The sequence below is a fragment of the Mchenga conophoros genome, linkage group LG4 (genome assembly GCF_057382185.1).
Source record: "Mchenga conophoros isolate Kocher_MC1m ecotype Shallow Benthic linkage group LG4, M_conophoros_male_GT1.1, whole genome shotgun sequence".
In the NCBI taxonomy this organism is placed as follows: Eukaryota; Metazoa; Chordata; class Actinopteri; order Cichliformes; family Cichlidae; genus Mchenga; species Mchenga conophoros.
In genome coordinates, this window is record NC_140529.1 from 25,762,884 (window position 1) to 25,777,754 (window position 14,871).

The 14,871-nt window shown below is 37.9% G+C and overlaps 1 protein-coding gene across 1 annotated transcript in view; it reads right to left on the minus strand.

Moving 5' to 3' along the window:
- The window catches only part of LOC146576185 (ras-related protein Rab-26-like), a 59,098-nt gene that overhangs the window by 31,538 nt on the left and 12,689 nt on the right, over positions 1-14,871 (minus strand). Inside the window, exons 3-4 of the mRNA XM_085271265.1 lie at positions 1,915-1,956; positions 866-932 (exon numbers count right to left, since the gene is read on the minus strand). Of these exons, the coding sequence (XP_085127391.1) occupies positions 866-932; positions 1,915-1,956 (109 nt within the window). The remainder of the gene's footprint in view (positions 1-865; positions 933-1,914; positions 1,957-14,871) is intronic.

Sequence of the window (14,871 nt, forward strand, 5' to 3'; positions counted from 1 at the left end):
ACATAAGTGCACAAAATCACAAACACATACTGAAACATTCAGTGAATATCAAGCAGAAAAAACAAAACAAAACATAGAAGCAGAGCTGATATTTACTTACTCAAAGACAGGTTAGGTCTGCTTAGAAATCTGAATTAAACAGTAATTTTTATTTAGTAATTCCTTGGTGAACATTATTTAGTAAGGATAAGATCCTGGATAGGTAAAAGCCTGAGAAATCAGAGTATGTTTGTTCAGATTTAGTGTATCATGCACCAGGTTATTCACATTTGATCAAAGACACTTCCAAAAAAGACTTTTAACACGATTACCAACTCCATGATAACTCAATGTAATGTCACAACTAAGAGCTTTCTAATTAACTTACATAGTGACTAATGCCGTCAAGATGAATACAAAGTAGACATAAACACACGCTGACTCACACCCATATGTGATGACTGATTACACATCATCAGAGAGTCCCCGAATCCTGAAATTGCTGCCCTTCTATCTCAGCTGAAGTGTTATAAAGCTTCAGCGCTTGACAATTCTGCAGCGTGGAACAAAAGCTTTGATACGAAAAAGGCTGTGAAATACAACTGCTGTAAAAGTTTAGTTTGATGGCAATGCATTGTCTTTGAAAACATCAACACTCCCTTTCATTGTGTGCAGTGTATGAACTCGAATCCAATGCCAGTCGCAAAATATTCATGTAATGGGAGGAAAAATAAAGTTCGCAATTTGCATACAAATTCACTGGCTTTCATTGCATAATGGCTGAATGGCAGCTGCATATAATAACACATTTTGACAAGAACAAAGTTAAATCATTAGTATAATAATCAGGAAAAGATATTAAAGTGTGTATTTGTGTGTGTCTCACCGTGGGCATCACGGTAGTAGGCATGAGTGACACTGCGGAACCGCTCTTGTCCAGCTGTGTCCCAGATCTGCAGATAATTAGAGAGAGAGGTGATCATTGAAATAGAAGAAGAAGTTTCAGTCTTTTTAATAAGCCTTATGTTTGCTCACTCAGCTGGAAGGCACTCACTGTGAAACCACCCATTCAATTCACTCTGTGATTTTGGATAAGCATAGAATATGGTAATTAGATCTATGGGACTCAAACTATCTTACTAACACAGCACTGAAAAGGACTGGTAGCTCTCAACAACACCGGCAGAATTGTTCTGGCTAGTGTGCAAATAATTTCCTTTGTACTTTTCACATACAACAAAAAACGATGGTATTAATTAAAGTCAACTTTCTGTACATTGGAAAAATGTGGGTACTGTGTAAATTAATTCCAATTCAAGCTCATATTTTATCACCAGCTAGTCAGTTTCATCAGTCTTCTATCTGTTGCTAGGGAGGTTGTCTATACTGAGTATCAAAAGTTGTTGCTGGAAGCAAGGTTTGTAAAAATATTGATATGATTGGTTAAACCAAACCAGTCACAGGCCATTTCACTAAAACATCTTTGGTCACTGCAACCACCTCTATTTGTAATTTGGTCCATAATCATAGAAATATTACCCAATTTGCAGCTTGAAGCTCATACCATAGATTGGATATATACAGTAGTAAAAATTTCTTTTGTCAGATTTATTTTTTTTACCTCAGTCAGGGTCATAACACTGAACAGAAATCACCTGGCTGATACTAAGTTTTCCAATCTTAGTGGAATTGGCTCATTAAGTCTTTCTCCCCCATCAGCGCTGTATCTCCCCAGAGTTTGGCTCCAATGGCAGTAATGTTTTCTACTCGCTATGACAGACCTATGATAATGACTTCAACCTATCAACGTGTTTATTTAACAGTAAATAAATATGGCATTTCAAGATGTCTGTCAATAATCTCCACCTTTGTAGGGACAGGTTATATACCAGACTATGTTTTTAGAATATTATCTTAATAAATTAGATTTCTTACCTGGAGCTTCACCTTGACTCCATCAATGTTCAGGACTTTATTCTGAAAATGAAAGATAGAAATGATGTAGGTAAGCAGTGATGTAAATGACAGTACCTAAATTTAGGCATGTTTTCCAACTTGCAACAATATTTTTCTGTATATGGCACAAGCACCCTGATGTGTGTATGTGTAGAGCATCCTCCAGTCTCTTCCTTCCACAGTCTCCTCTCCACTCAATCAATATTGCATGTGTGCACCTTACTTTGCCCCCTTTTTGAAGCAGCCTCGCCTTTTTCCTCCAGAGGATTAACCCCTTTGCTCTCCTTACCTGCCTTTTTTTTTTTATTAATCTTATGGAGACACTCCTCTGATCTGATTCAATCTGCTCTAACACACAGCTCAGTGATGCTCAGCCAAATGGACCTGGCAGGTTTGAGGTTGACCTGGTCTTGACAGCCGGTTTCACACCCTTCCATCAGGTTTCTGTTTTGTCAAAATTATACAAAAAAAGATTTGGTTCAAAAAAATAAAATAAAAAATAAAATAAAATCATGACTCATTTACAGAAATATTTATTTTTAACCCAATGATCAACACTAGTCACTGTAGTCCATATGTGCACCTGACTGTGGACGTACTGTGGACTGTGTAGTCCACCTGACCTAAGAGTAAACGTCACAGTTTTTCTGCGCGCTTTCTTCCATGATCATCATGTAAATAAAGTAATAAATAAAACCATTCGGACAAAGTGAACTAGGCTAAAAGATCTAAAAAAAGGAACACGTCATACCATGATCTAAAGAAACAATGTCCTTGACAGGCCTTGGCTGCCCTACCAACCTTATTCCAATAACATCTAAAGAACTGCAGACCTTGTCTCAGGCTACGTTCACACTGCAGGTCTTAATGCTCAATTCTGATTTTTTGATCAAATCCAATTGTTTTGTCTGCTTGGTCACACTACAAATAAAATGGGACAGCAAACGTGCTGTAGTGTGAACCCTCAAAGCGGCCCGCATGTGCAAAAGAAGACGTCACACACAACGCCTTCTGTTTAGAAGTCAAACAGTATTGTTTGACTGATGGCCCTTAATATAAAGACTTGTTTCAGACTTTACGTTTCACAATTTTGCTTTAAGTTATAAAGTTATTTTGTTATTTACATATGGCCTAATATTTATCCTTATTGCTGTTTTAGAGAGGAGCGGTGCTTCAAAGGATAGTTGCAGATTTCTGTCAGTATCTGCAGATTATACGGTACAAATAAAATGTCTTCCCAACAGTTTTACTAACATCTACACTGGATGGCCAGGAAGCGTTCACGATCTTATCGGGCGCTGACAATTAGCGTCTGTCTTGTGCCAGTGACGGAAAAGACTGCTTTAATGCGACATGACCATTCAAACAGCAGTCGCTTTCTAAAACATCAGATATGTATCGGATTCAGTACCACATACGAAAGTGACCCAGATTGGATTTGAAAATATCGGGTTTGTGCCATTCACACTGTCATACCATGATCGGATATTAGGGCTGAACGATATATCGCATTTGCGATAATATCGCGACATGATCAAGTGCAATTTTCTAACCGCAAAGGCTGCGATTATACTCTGGACATGTCCAAATTCATGGGCTGCATCCTCCTGAGGCCGCATTTGTAGACCGATTACGTCACAGCGACGCGCCGAAGGCTGTCCAAATTACTACCATATCCCAGAATTCATAGCGCGGCCCAGCCAAACTCCAGTTTCCAACAATGGCGGCCGCTACTAAGTTTTAAAATTACTCATACTAATCTTTCTGGGTCACAAAATAAACTTTTAAAATATTTTCAGGCGAGAAAGTAGTTGTGTAAACATCAAATATCTGCTCGGTTTATCAAGATATCCCATATTTGCAAAAGTGCTTCGACGTTTTCAGAGGCGTCTGCTACTCACCAGCTCGACAGCTAGCCGGGAGCTCGAGGGTTACTGATGCGGCCGAGAACGGCACAACTCCCGGCACATCATTTTCAGATCACCGCGGAGTTTCGCTGCTCGGGTTAAACGTAATATATAAGTCACTTAGACAACCTAAAAATGTTATTGTTGGGCTTTTTTCAGTGTTTTGTTTGTTCGTGAGTAAATCGGTTTGGCTGAGATTAAAGTTATTAGATTAGATAAAATAAAACTTTATTAATCCCCCGGGTGGGTTCCTCCTTGGTTTTCACACAGCTGACTAAACGTCAAACAGAAAACTTATTAAACAGAAGTATGAGACAGTCGAGAATTTACGCCAGTGTCTGGTTATATTTTAGATAGCAAGAAGCAGACGGCCGAGTTTATTAAACTCCACCGAGACAGCGGTGACGCTAATCAGAACTAGCCTTCTGATTCAGAAGGCTAGACCGTCCAATTTCACGCCTTTAAACTTTAAAGGCGTGTTTGTGTGTGTGTTTATACAATTGCTATTATGTTTGCACTTTATGTGTAATGTTACTGACTGCAGAGATCAGTAAGATGTGTGTATTTTTTATTTATTAGTTTTATTTATTTAATATTATTTTTTAATTGAATGACTGTCTAGTAGTTCAGATGTCGAAAAACTGAGTGTGGTAAAGCCACTGATTTTGTTTATGTATATTTCTGCAATCTGCACATTGTACTGACTTTCATTTTAATGTTTACACCAGGGTTCCTTGTCAGCACTTTATGCTCAGATGTTTGTAAGCTAAAAATAAACTATTGTGTATGTTCAAATATACTGTTGTGATTGAAGAAGTTAAATAAAAATGTCAGTCATCAATTCATGCATCACCTCATGTCATCATAACAGAGGTCTGTCTTCCAGGAAAGAACAGTTTAAAATTAATGTAATATAGTATTGGCCATACTATATGATGTATTGCTTGTCTTTGTTTAATAATACAGAAGACAAAGACCTTAAAAAATAATCGCATATCGCATCGCAATCGCAATATTGGGGCAAAAAAATCGCAATTAGATTATTTTCCATAATCGTTCAGCCCTATCGGATATGGGTAAAAAAAAAAAAATCGGATTTGATGAGCTTTCGCCTGCAGTGTGAACGTAGCCTAAGTCGTGTTGTATCGTGTTCAGGTTATTGTTGAATCATGAATTTTGACCTAAGAACCTCATCATGATGATCCCAAAGACTTTTGGGAAGGTATTCTGTGGACTGATGAGACAAAAGTTAAAATTTTGCTATATCTGGTAAAACTAACAGCATTTCATAAAAAGAACTTCATACCAGTCACGTGGTGGTGAACCATCTACACTTGTTGAATCATCGACTTTAAAAAAAAAAACCCCAAAAAACCCCCCCCAAAAAAACCAGCTAGTAAAAATGATACTTTTCACCAGAGTTAGTACTTTTCTTCCTGAGAGGAACAAAAGTCAGCAAGAAGTGTCACAACATTTATTCTAGTAGTCATCAAGACATTTCACCAACACCACAAAGCTCAGACTTATGGGACACAATTTCTACAGTCTATATTTTGAGTGACTTTAGTCATTAGACTAGATCTTTAGATCTACTTTAGTAGGAGAACTGACCACCTGCCATTGCCACCCCATCATCCATCCATCCATGTATGTCTGGGAAGCTTTGCCCAGACTTCTCTCTTCTCACCCACCTCCTCTAGCTCTCAGAAAAATTGAAGCATTCTCAAGCCAGTCAAGGATGTCCTTGGTCTGCCCCAGAATCTCCATGCAAAAAAAGGAAAAAAAACAAAACAAACCAAAACAGTAGCTGGCTCATTTTTATACAGAAGGCTCTGCAGTGAGTCCCTACTAAAAGACAAAGTCCCCCCACAAAGTATTTCAAAGGGTGAGGTCCGACAAAACCTGGAGGAAGCTCTTCCCTGTATTTTAAGGATCCACGACCTCATTCTTTCCGTCACTACCCACAGATTGTGGGCATAGGTCAAGGGTAAATCGACGGCATTACCGACACACTCAGCTTTTTCTTCACTGCACTGTATACGTGTACATTGTTTGTGTCACTGAATATGCTGCTACCATCCATTTGTCAATGCCCCATTGCTTTTCTGCCACACATTAACAAAACCCTGATATACTCTAACTCCTCCACCTAAGGCAGTAGCTCATAAAGAGTGGGTAACACACTCTGTATGAGTTACCTAAAGACCATGTTTCTCAGGCATGGAGGTGCCAATATTCATCTCAGCCTCTTTGTGCTGGGAAACCTGGAGAAAAATGATAAGCACTCACTGTTCAGTCACTTAATGCAAACAGTAGGAAACATTTTGGAAAATCAAAGTTTTCTTTAAAACAAGGGATCAGATGCTTGGAGGGATCAGACGACTTTTATAGTTCATTTGAACCTGGTAAACACTGAATGGAGGAAGATAAATATGAGTAACATTAAAATACATTGTTTATTGTCTGTCTTTTCTTGCTATTACCCTACTTTAGATTAGAAAACAGAAGCACTACTGAGACAAAAAACAACTCTCAACTCACAGTGTTAATGACAAAAAAATAAAATAAAGATTTTACTTTATACTGATTATAGGTTGTAGCTACTCGACAGGGCATCTAACACATTAAATGCAATGAATAAGAGTCTGTACAAGTTGGAGGAAATCAGCTATATTTTTTCCGAGATGAAACAAGGAAGTAATCTAGCTCTCGATTCACTGCTCCTCAGTTGAAACTATAGCTAGCTTACCAAATGCTGAAAAATGTTTGTAAACTCAAGTGATGGATCCAAAAAAGGGGAAAAACTCATACCAGGTAGTCCAAATGAAAAAATTCCCTGTACACTGAAACACACTGCTTGACATCTGTGACGTATTTTATTACTCGAGAGTACCCAAACTTAAATCAGCTGCTACACCAGAAAGAAGTTCAAGGTTAGTGAACATTTCAACTAAAATCACAAGTTGTAGTGAAATGACCTAAAACTGAAATCACACACACACACACACACACACACACTGAACCAAGGAATTAACTTTTCCTACTTTTTCCAATGTTTCCTTTTTCCTACTTTATTTCCTTTCAGTTTTGCATCTATCTCCACATTTTACTTTTCTCTTCTTTTACTCTTCTTTCACTTATTCTCTCTTTAATTACTTTCTTTTTCCCCTTCCAAATTTTTCCATGTTTCTCTTCATTCTTTATTCATCTCCATCCCTTTTTCTTTCATTTATATTTCCTACTTAGCTTTACATCATGCCTCCCTTCAAACCCTTTCTATGATTTCTTATTACTTTAATTCTTCTTACTCCATCTGTTTTTTTATTTCCTGTTACTAAAAATTCTGTTATTTTAAACATGTAAGTCATCCCTTATGTTACCTATATGTATCTGAAGCTTTCGTGATCATTAATTTTTTTACTCATATGGCTCTCTTTGTGAGGTACAGTGTGGGTTTTAGCAGAGAGTTAGTGGCCTAGGAGTGCATTCATTAATGTCCTCAGAGAAATAGCCATATGGTGTGTGTGTGTGTGTGTGTGTCAGATGCATTAAAACACCACTGTTACTGTGGTCACAGGGGCAAATATTTCAATTTAGGTGCTTTTTATGCTTGAATGATTCATAAGTCAGTGTTTAGTGGTTTAACAAAGAATTAAAAAAAAAAAATTAAATAACCATTTTGAAACTGAAAAAGTAGCCAATGTCCAAAGAAAAACGAAAAGAAAGACAGGCTACTAGGAAGGAAAATATAAAGAGACATAGGACACAGCACTGCATTTCTTCACATTGAATTTCTGTTTTCTGTGAGTTAATGTCTGCTAGAGGAGGTCAAGATGCCCTTCATTGTTCTACTATGCCAATGTGCATTATATCAGTCGGTGCTGTGGCAATGCTGAAAAGCCTCCTCCTAACATCATCCCCTCTGGGATATTCTGAGAGTTGCTGATGACCTTCTAATTCCCTGATCCCTGAGGAGAAATCCAAGATATTCAGCCCTGACTAGATGCTGCTAATCCTCCAGCAGGGCACTTAGAAATAGATATGGTCCTTGTTAATGTCTTCAGTTGATCTACCTCCCTGAGAGTCACAAAGAAGGAACGCCATACATATTCATGGGGAACTCAAGCTTGAAGCTACTTTCTAAGTGTTTTCTGATAGGAATTAGTCTCAAAGGACCACGTCCCTGTTGTTGTTGTGTCTAAAAACTATCTGTAATGTGCTTGGAGGGTTCATGAATATTTAGTGACCCATAAAAAAAGACTCACGATAACACTGGGCTGAGTATTTTGGGTGGTTACTCTTGAGGCTTGATTGCACTGATAATTATGTTGGATTTGTTAATAGGAAAATCAGGCAGAACAGAATGTAATGAAACAGTGAGCTGGATAAAATATAATATATTTGAGCAGCTTATATAACAGAATCACATTTTGTGGGACAGAAAATGTAGGTATTGTAGATTAAAGAGTGTCAATCCCACTCTGGCAGACACAGTTTCCACCATCCTTTAGACTTTTCTAAAGCTACAACTTACAGCCTGACACAGCTCTGCTCTGTGTAATTACAATTGGCTCACAGGAGGCTTGAGAAGTTGAGAAGCTTGCTATACTTTTTAGGTCAGCTTCAATCACCCTCCAAGCAGAGGACGTCTTCAAATGCAAACCTCTTGACCAGTCAGATGCTGGATGTATTCTTTTCCCCAATGGTTCATGAGTGAGAACGTACACATTAGTACAGAATGACTAACAGCACCTTACAGGGATCATAAATTACAAATGTATGAGGAGCTTTCTGAAGTGTGAGCCAATAAAACATTAATGACTGTAGCATGAGACTGCTAACAGGAGCATGATGTCTACAAAAAGGTTACGCATGAGACAGGTGATACAACCCATATGTAAAAGAGAGTAAATCAACATTACATTCAAATTGAAATTTGATTTCAGCACACTGGATTAGCCAAAAGACGATACATACTCACCAGCCACTTTATTAGGTACACCTGTTCAGCCGCTCTTTGACACACATAACTAATCAGTAAATTACATAACAGTACCTCAATTAAATTCTCTAAGGAATATTTTGAGCGTGTTGTTGAATCTATTCCACGGAAAATTAAGGCAGCTCTGAAGTCAGAAGTCAAAATAGGGACTGAGCTGGTGGCAAGTTTACATTGCTAGCTTTCATTGTTGACATTTACTTTATGCCAATCTGTAACTCCTTAGTATCTCAGCGTAAAGTGTAATCATCATAATGGAGTGTGAGTGAATTGGGCACAGCAAGAGCTCTGTTATTTAAGGCTGACTGCACACATTTAACTTTTTAAGGGAATAAATGATACTTTATAAATATCATGTTATTGAAGCATAACTGAACACACAGATCCTTTCTTCTCCTCCACATTCAGAGTAGAGCTTGATCAGCATTTTTAAGCCACAAGATACAATTAAAAAATATTGGACTTTTTATTAAAATGCAATGAAAAAAAAACCTCTTGAAGACACAGAAAACACAATAAATCACATTACACCAGACACACAAACACTGTGCAACTTATAGACAATATGGGATTCATTCATGGATGGGCTAAACTTGCTGACCTTGCACAATTAACAGCAAGGCCATAGCTGCTGCGGCAATAATGTTTTTACCTGTATGCTTCCAAATGTCTGCAAAGCAGTGAAGCAGTAACATGAGGTGCCTGAAAATAAGAAGTACATTTTTGTGCATGACTTTGATTGAAAAAGTCCACCCGTTAAAGCACCTGTGACTGTATATATTCAGTGGGTTAACGGGAACCTTTGCTGTTATTGACTTTTCCACTTGGGTGACCAGACGAAGTTCGAGACTGAGACTAATTGAAAGAGCAGAAGGCCTCGGGGGCATTTCAGATGAAAACCTGCAAAATGCAGCAAACTGTTATTACTGCTGCCATTAAGTATGCTTCTTCAATGTGCTGAGGAAAATCACAGGTGAACAAAACAAAACAAAAATACATCAAGGAAAGAGCCTGGGATCTATCTGGCAAAGAATAAATTCCAATTTTGTCAGTACAGCATTGGTTAAAATGCACGACATGGAGGCATGTAGTCCCAGTAGATCAACTTAAGGCACTTTTTTTTCCTGGCTAACTTTTTAGATTTGCATTCCAAGAAGTGTAAAGCCTCAGGATTTCATATCTAGGACTCTTATAAGAGAAGGACTTTTCCAATTTAAAAAAGAAAAAAAAAAGAAAAAAAAAGTCATACTTTGCCCTTGAGGCATCATCTTTAGCTTATATTGCTCAGGCAAAACAAGAAGAATTTTTGTGAAAACTTTTAGATTTGTGATATCACTACTTTGCTATTAATGATATTGATTTCCCCATGTTGCTCCTTGATTTGGTTGCATGAACCAAATCATCAAAAACAAAACGTAGTTCAGTATGGAACAAAATACAAAAATACACCAAATCTACACAGACTTGAACACATGTCCCCTGTCAGGGTTATCTCTTGGTATTTTCACATGCTGGGATGACACAAATAATAATTCCCCTGTCGTTGAATTGCAAAGCAGATCAAAAATGTGTTTTGTTAGGTCACCGTGACCTTCACATGACACCACAACAAATTCTGACAAGTTCATTCTGGAGTTCAACTAAACCACAAGAAGGTCCCTCAAGGTGTTTGAGATTTGACAAATATCACACTCACAAAAATGAGACAGACAGACATAGAACAAAATGACCATCTTCCTTTGCTTTATCTTGCTTAACAATCTCTGTCTCTCATAGCTTGTTGACTGATGCTTCCACAGTCAAACAATTCACCCCCCACCTCTTTCATGTCATCATTAAATATTCATCGTGCTCCTCAGGGCTCGCCTCTCTAGATCGGAGTGACATTAGGGCAGCAGGTGGCAAAGCTGCTTGCCATTAATTACAAACATCTCCAGGCAGGTGTGAACCCTCGCCCAATACTTTTCATTTAGCAGGGACTGGGACTCATATAAAACACAGCTAAATATCTTAGCCCTACAACATAAACAGTGACAAGCAAGCAAAGAGGTATTTTCATGCGCATTTACAGTCACAACCCAGGGTGCGAATAATGAGTCGATTTCCAAAAAAGCTCTTTTTGAGCAAAACACTTTTCTCTCTGTCTTTTACAGTTTCAAAATAAGAAAATGGGAAAAAGCCTAAAAGGAAAAGTTTTGTAGATCTCAGTAGCGCTACCTTCTGCAAAAATCACAGCGTGGAGAATCTTTTTGTAGCATTTAGAAGTATTTCACTTCTAGTTTTGTTTGGGGGATTTTTTTCCTACTTTTCCTGCAAAAGCATTGCACTTCTGTTAGATTCTTGGGCGCCTCTCATATGTATTACTCTTCTAATGTCTGGCGGCAGATTTTTTTTGATGGCGTTTAGGTCCCAGGATTGTGAAAACCATGGCAAAAGCAGAACCTTTAAAATACAGACAGTGTGATATTTGCTTCCAGAAGATGTTGGTGAAATGTACCTCACGTCAATGGCTGCAACACAAACAACGAATGATCAATTCCCCCCATGGGGTGTAGCTTTCTTCCTTTTTATATCCAAACATATGATGATGGAAAATTCAGTTTTAACTTCTGAATACAGGAAAAGCTTCAGGCTCATTTAGATATTTATTTGCAAACTCCTGTTATTGAGCTTTTCTTCTCATGACTCGGTCTTCTATGTGCAGGTGTTGCTGCCCAGTGCACCAGAGCTCCAATATTTCTAATAACAGTCACTTAAGATTCACTATGACTGCTAAAAACACCTCCTTGTTGTATAATTGTCTTCTCCAGCTTTGTGGGTGTCAGTTACAGCAAATACATTTCGAATGCTAGGCAGCTTTGTAGAGGAACCCACGACTGCAGAGTGACTCCTCAAATGTCGTCTAAGCTCTAGTTTAAGTTAGTGATCTTTATAAAACTCTTCTGAGCCATCAAATCTCTTGTAGTGCCCAAATCTTTGATCTTCGCCCTTTGCTTACTTCTCTACAAGTATGCAAAACATAAGGAATTCCACTAACCTTAACCTTCTTCTCAGTTAACTTTGGTAACATTTTGCCAACAGTTGCACAAAATTTTACTTATAAAGATTCATGCATATTGGTTCTCTGTTTTAGTTCTCGTTTTTAATGTGTCCAAATATGCATTTTAGGGCCCAGTTCATCTTGATTCAAATTATTTTTAAAGCAGAAAAAAAAAAAAAAAAACATTACTGCCATTTGCAGTGCATGACTATGCTTGGCACTTTAATTCCACCTACTCAGAAAAGGCAGGCGGGCAGACAAACTGGCAGGCGGGAGAGTGGATAATGGAGAAATCACTCAGGCATCTTGACACAAACTACCCAAAAATAAATAATAAAAAAAGTATAGATGCTGGAAACTACTGACAGACAGATGCAAAGAGACCATTATCAGAGAGGCAATGCACTGTCAGTGACATGCACACTGACAGGTGATACATCAAAGAGAAGCGGAAGCTTTCAGAAAAGAAGATGCAATCATCAAGCCACAGCTTGATTTTTATGATGGGTCCGTTATCAGCCTCTCACATGCCAAAGATGCGTCTCTCCCTGCTGTCTTGCTTTCATCTTTTCATTGCTTTCTTTCAATAGACTCTTACATTTTATACAAAATTCTGACCACTTGAGAAAACAGCAGAAGCAGAAGTTTAGAAAAGGTTTGAATCATCTAAAGAACTTAAATATTACAAGTAAAGATGTGTAATGCATTCAGGAGTTGCAAACAATTACATGTATTTTTCCCCCAGAAAAACAACAGCAAAAACACAACAGAACAGAAAGTAGGGGTATTTCACATCACTGGAGCAAAATTATTATCAAAAATATGTTATTACTTCTCCTGAGGACCAACTGAGTTGCTGTAATGATGTGATGACTAACATCCACTTGTTGCATGAGTCACCATCCCAACGCCATCTAAAGATGATGACCTCATCTTACTTTGCATAAAACAGTTTTTAGCCATTACACACACACTTAAAATGCAGTGCATAATAATGCACTCAGTAAGGTCAACAATCAGCAGCTATGAAGTGTGTACACTGACGACAGAAGTCAAAGGCAACCTGCAGTCAATAATGGGTAAATACACGCACACATACACATCCAGCATTAAAGTAAAATGATTCATATCATACTTGTACTTATTTAGTCTATTTCAGAGTGCCTTTGCTGAGATGGTCTGGCTCATGACTCACCGGTGTTAAGGACGGTGGCTCACACCATGAGCATGAATGTGTCTGTTGATTCATGTGAAAGTTGTGTGTTCAGAGGGATGTAATTATTTTTGTTGAGAAGTTCTTAAATAATCATATATATTACTTTTAATTATAATATTAATGGATCTGGTTTCAGTTTAACTGGTGAATCTAAATTGCCCATGGTTGTCCGTCTCTCTGTGATAGCCCTGCATCAGGGTAAGAACATTCAATGACTGGTGAGTCAACAACATTGCTTCATGGTCAGCACTCTATTTGCTCAAAACAGACCATTTGCATTAGTGCTGATGCCACACATCCCATCTATTATACTTTTTATTATCCGAATCTGTAAAATTTACTATTAGCTATATTTAAAAATGATATACTAAATCCTCATACTTAGTGGAGTTAAAGGATAAAATAGAACAGATTTGAAAATATAAAGAAAAGTAAAGAAAATGTACTTTCTGCAGTTACTTAACGTGTCATTTTACAATGTGACAAATTCACACATTCAATAGAAAAAGAAAAAAGGTCAATTAATGAAGTCATAAGAAACTGTTTCAGATGAACTAATGTTGATTAATGTTGAAAAAATGTTTTCTTTATTATCTCACTTGCATTTTTTAAAGCTTGCTAAAAATATTGCGCGTTTTTTTTTCTTTGCAGCCTATTTTTTATAAAAAATGTTGCTTTAGAACAGCCCACCTGCAGCGTATGTGCAAACACTGATGTAAGACACACAGTCTGCTGCCTGCGTTTATCTCCCCTGGTTCCTTAACAGTCGTCACATCTGTTGAGCATCGTTATCAGGTTGCTGTTGTACATTTTGCGTACATATGTGTGTCTCCGTAACACAATTATCTACTTGGAAAGATAACGCTGCCTGATAATCACACTAAAATGTCAATTTAAGATTGATAAACCGACTGTTGAGCATGTCCCATTTACCTATAAAGCTGCTATCAAAACAACTGACCACAGATTAAAATATGCCTTCCAGTGCAACTGCAAACTACCGAAGACAACCACATAAAGGTGTGTTGACTGGCTTAGTATTATTGGAGTGAGAGGTCAGACAGTAAATCAGCTATTACACTTCTAGTTCCATTTAGAATTAGAAAGGTCACAATGACTTGAAATGACTTTAAATCAAAAGGGAACTGGTTAAAAAACAAACAAAAAAAAAAACGCTTTAAGCATTCAGCATCTTTGTAGTAAAGCTGCACTGAGCATGTGTTTTAGGACCTGATATCTTATGCACTGCGATCACTGCTCAAAACAGTGAGTGGGCGCATACATGGGCACGCATCACATCTCAGGTCATTTGTGGCAAATGTTCTTCACATGCCTCAGGACGTTCTACAACTCTGCATTGACAGTCTGACTGTGGGGGACAAATTCATGGTGCATGGCTCTATCAGTGGTGAAAAAACAATTAACATGCTTGTGATCACACTTTATGATCTGATGAGCTGCCTTCAGGCTTTGATACTGTGGGATTTTCCATTGTAAATTCCCTTTCGGTTCTGTTGTAGCTATATATAAAATATATAAAAATTTCCCACTCGCCCTGTGGGTGGTCTTTATCCTTCAAGCTTGAGGGTCCTGCACAGTATCTTTGATGTTCATAGGGCTGCACTTTTCTGGGCAGAGATGTCATTCCTGGAATCTGCTTGAGCGACTTACCCATTTTGGGGGTCACTACTCCAAGTACTCTGATTATCAAGGGTAGCACTATTGCTTTTACCGTCCACATCTTTTCTGGCTCCCTTCTCGGGTTTCTCGAGTA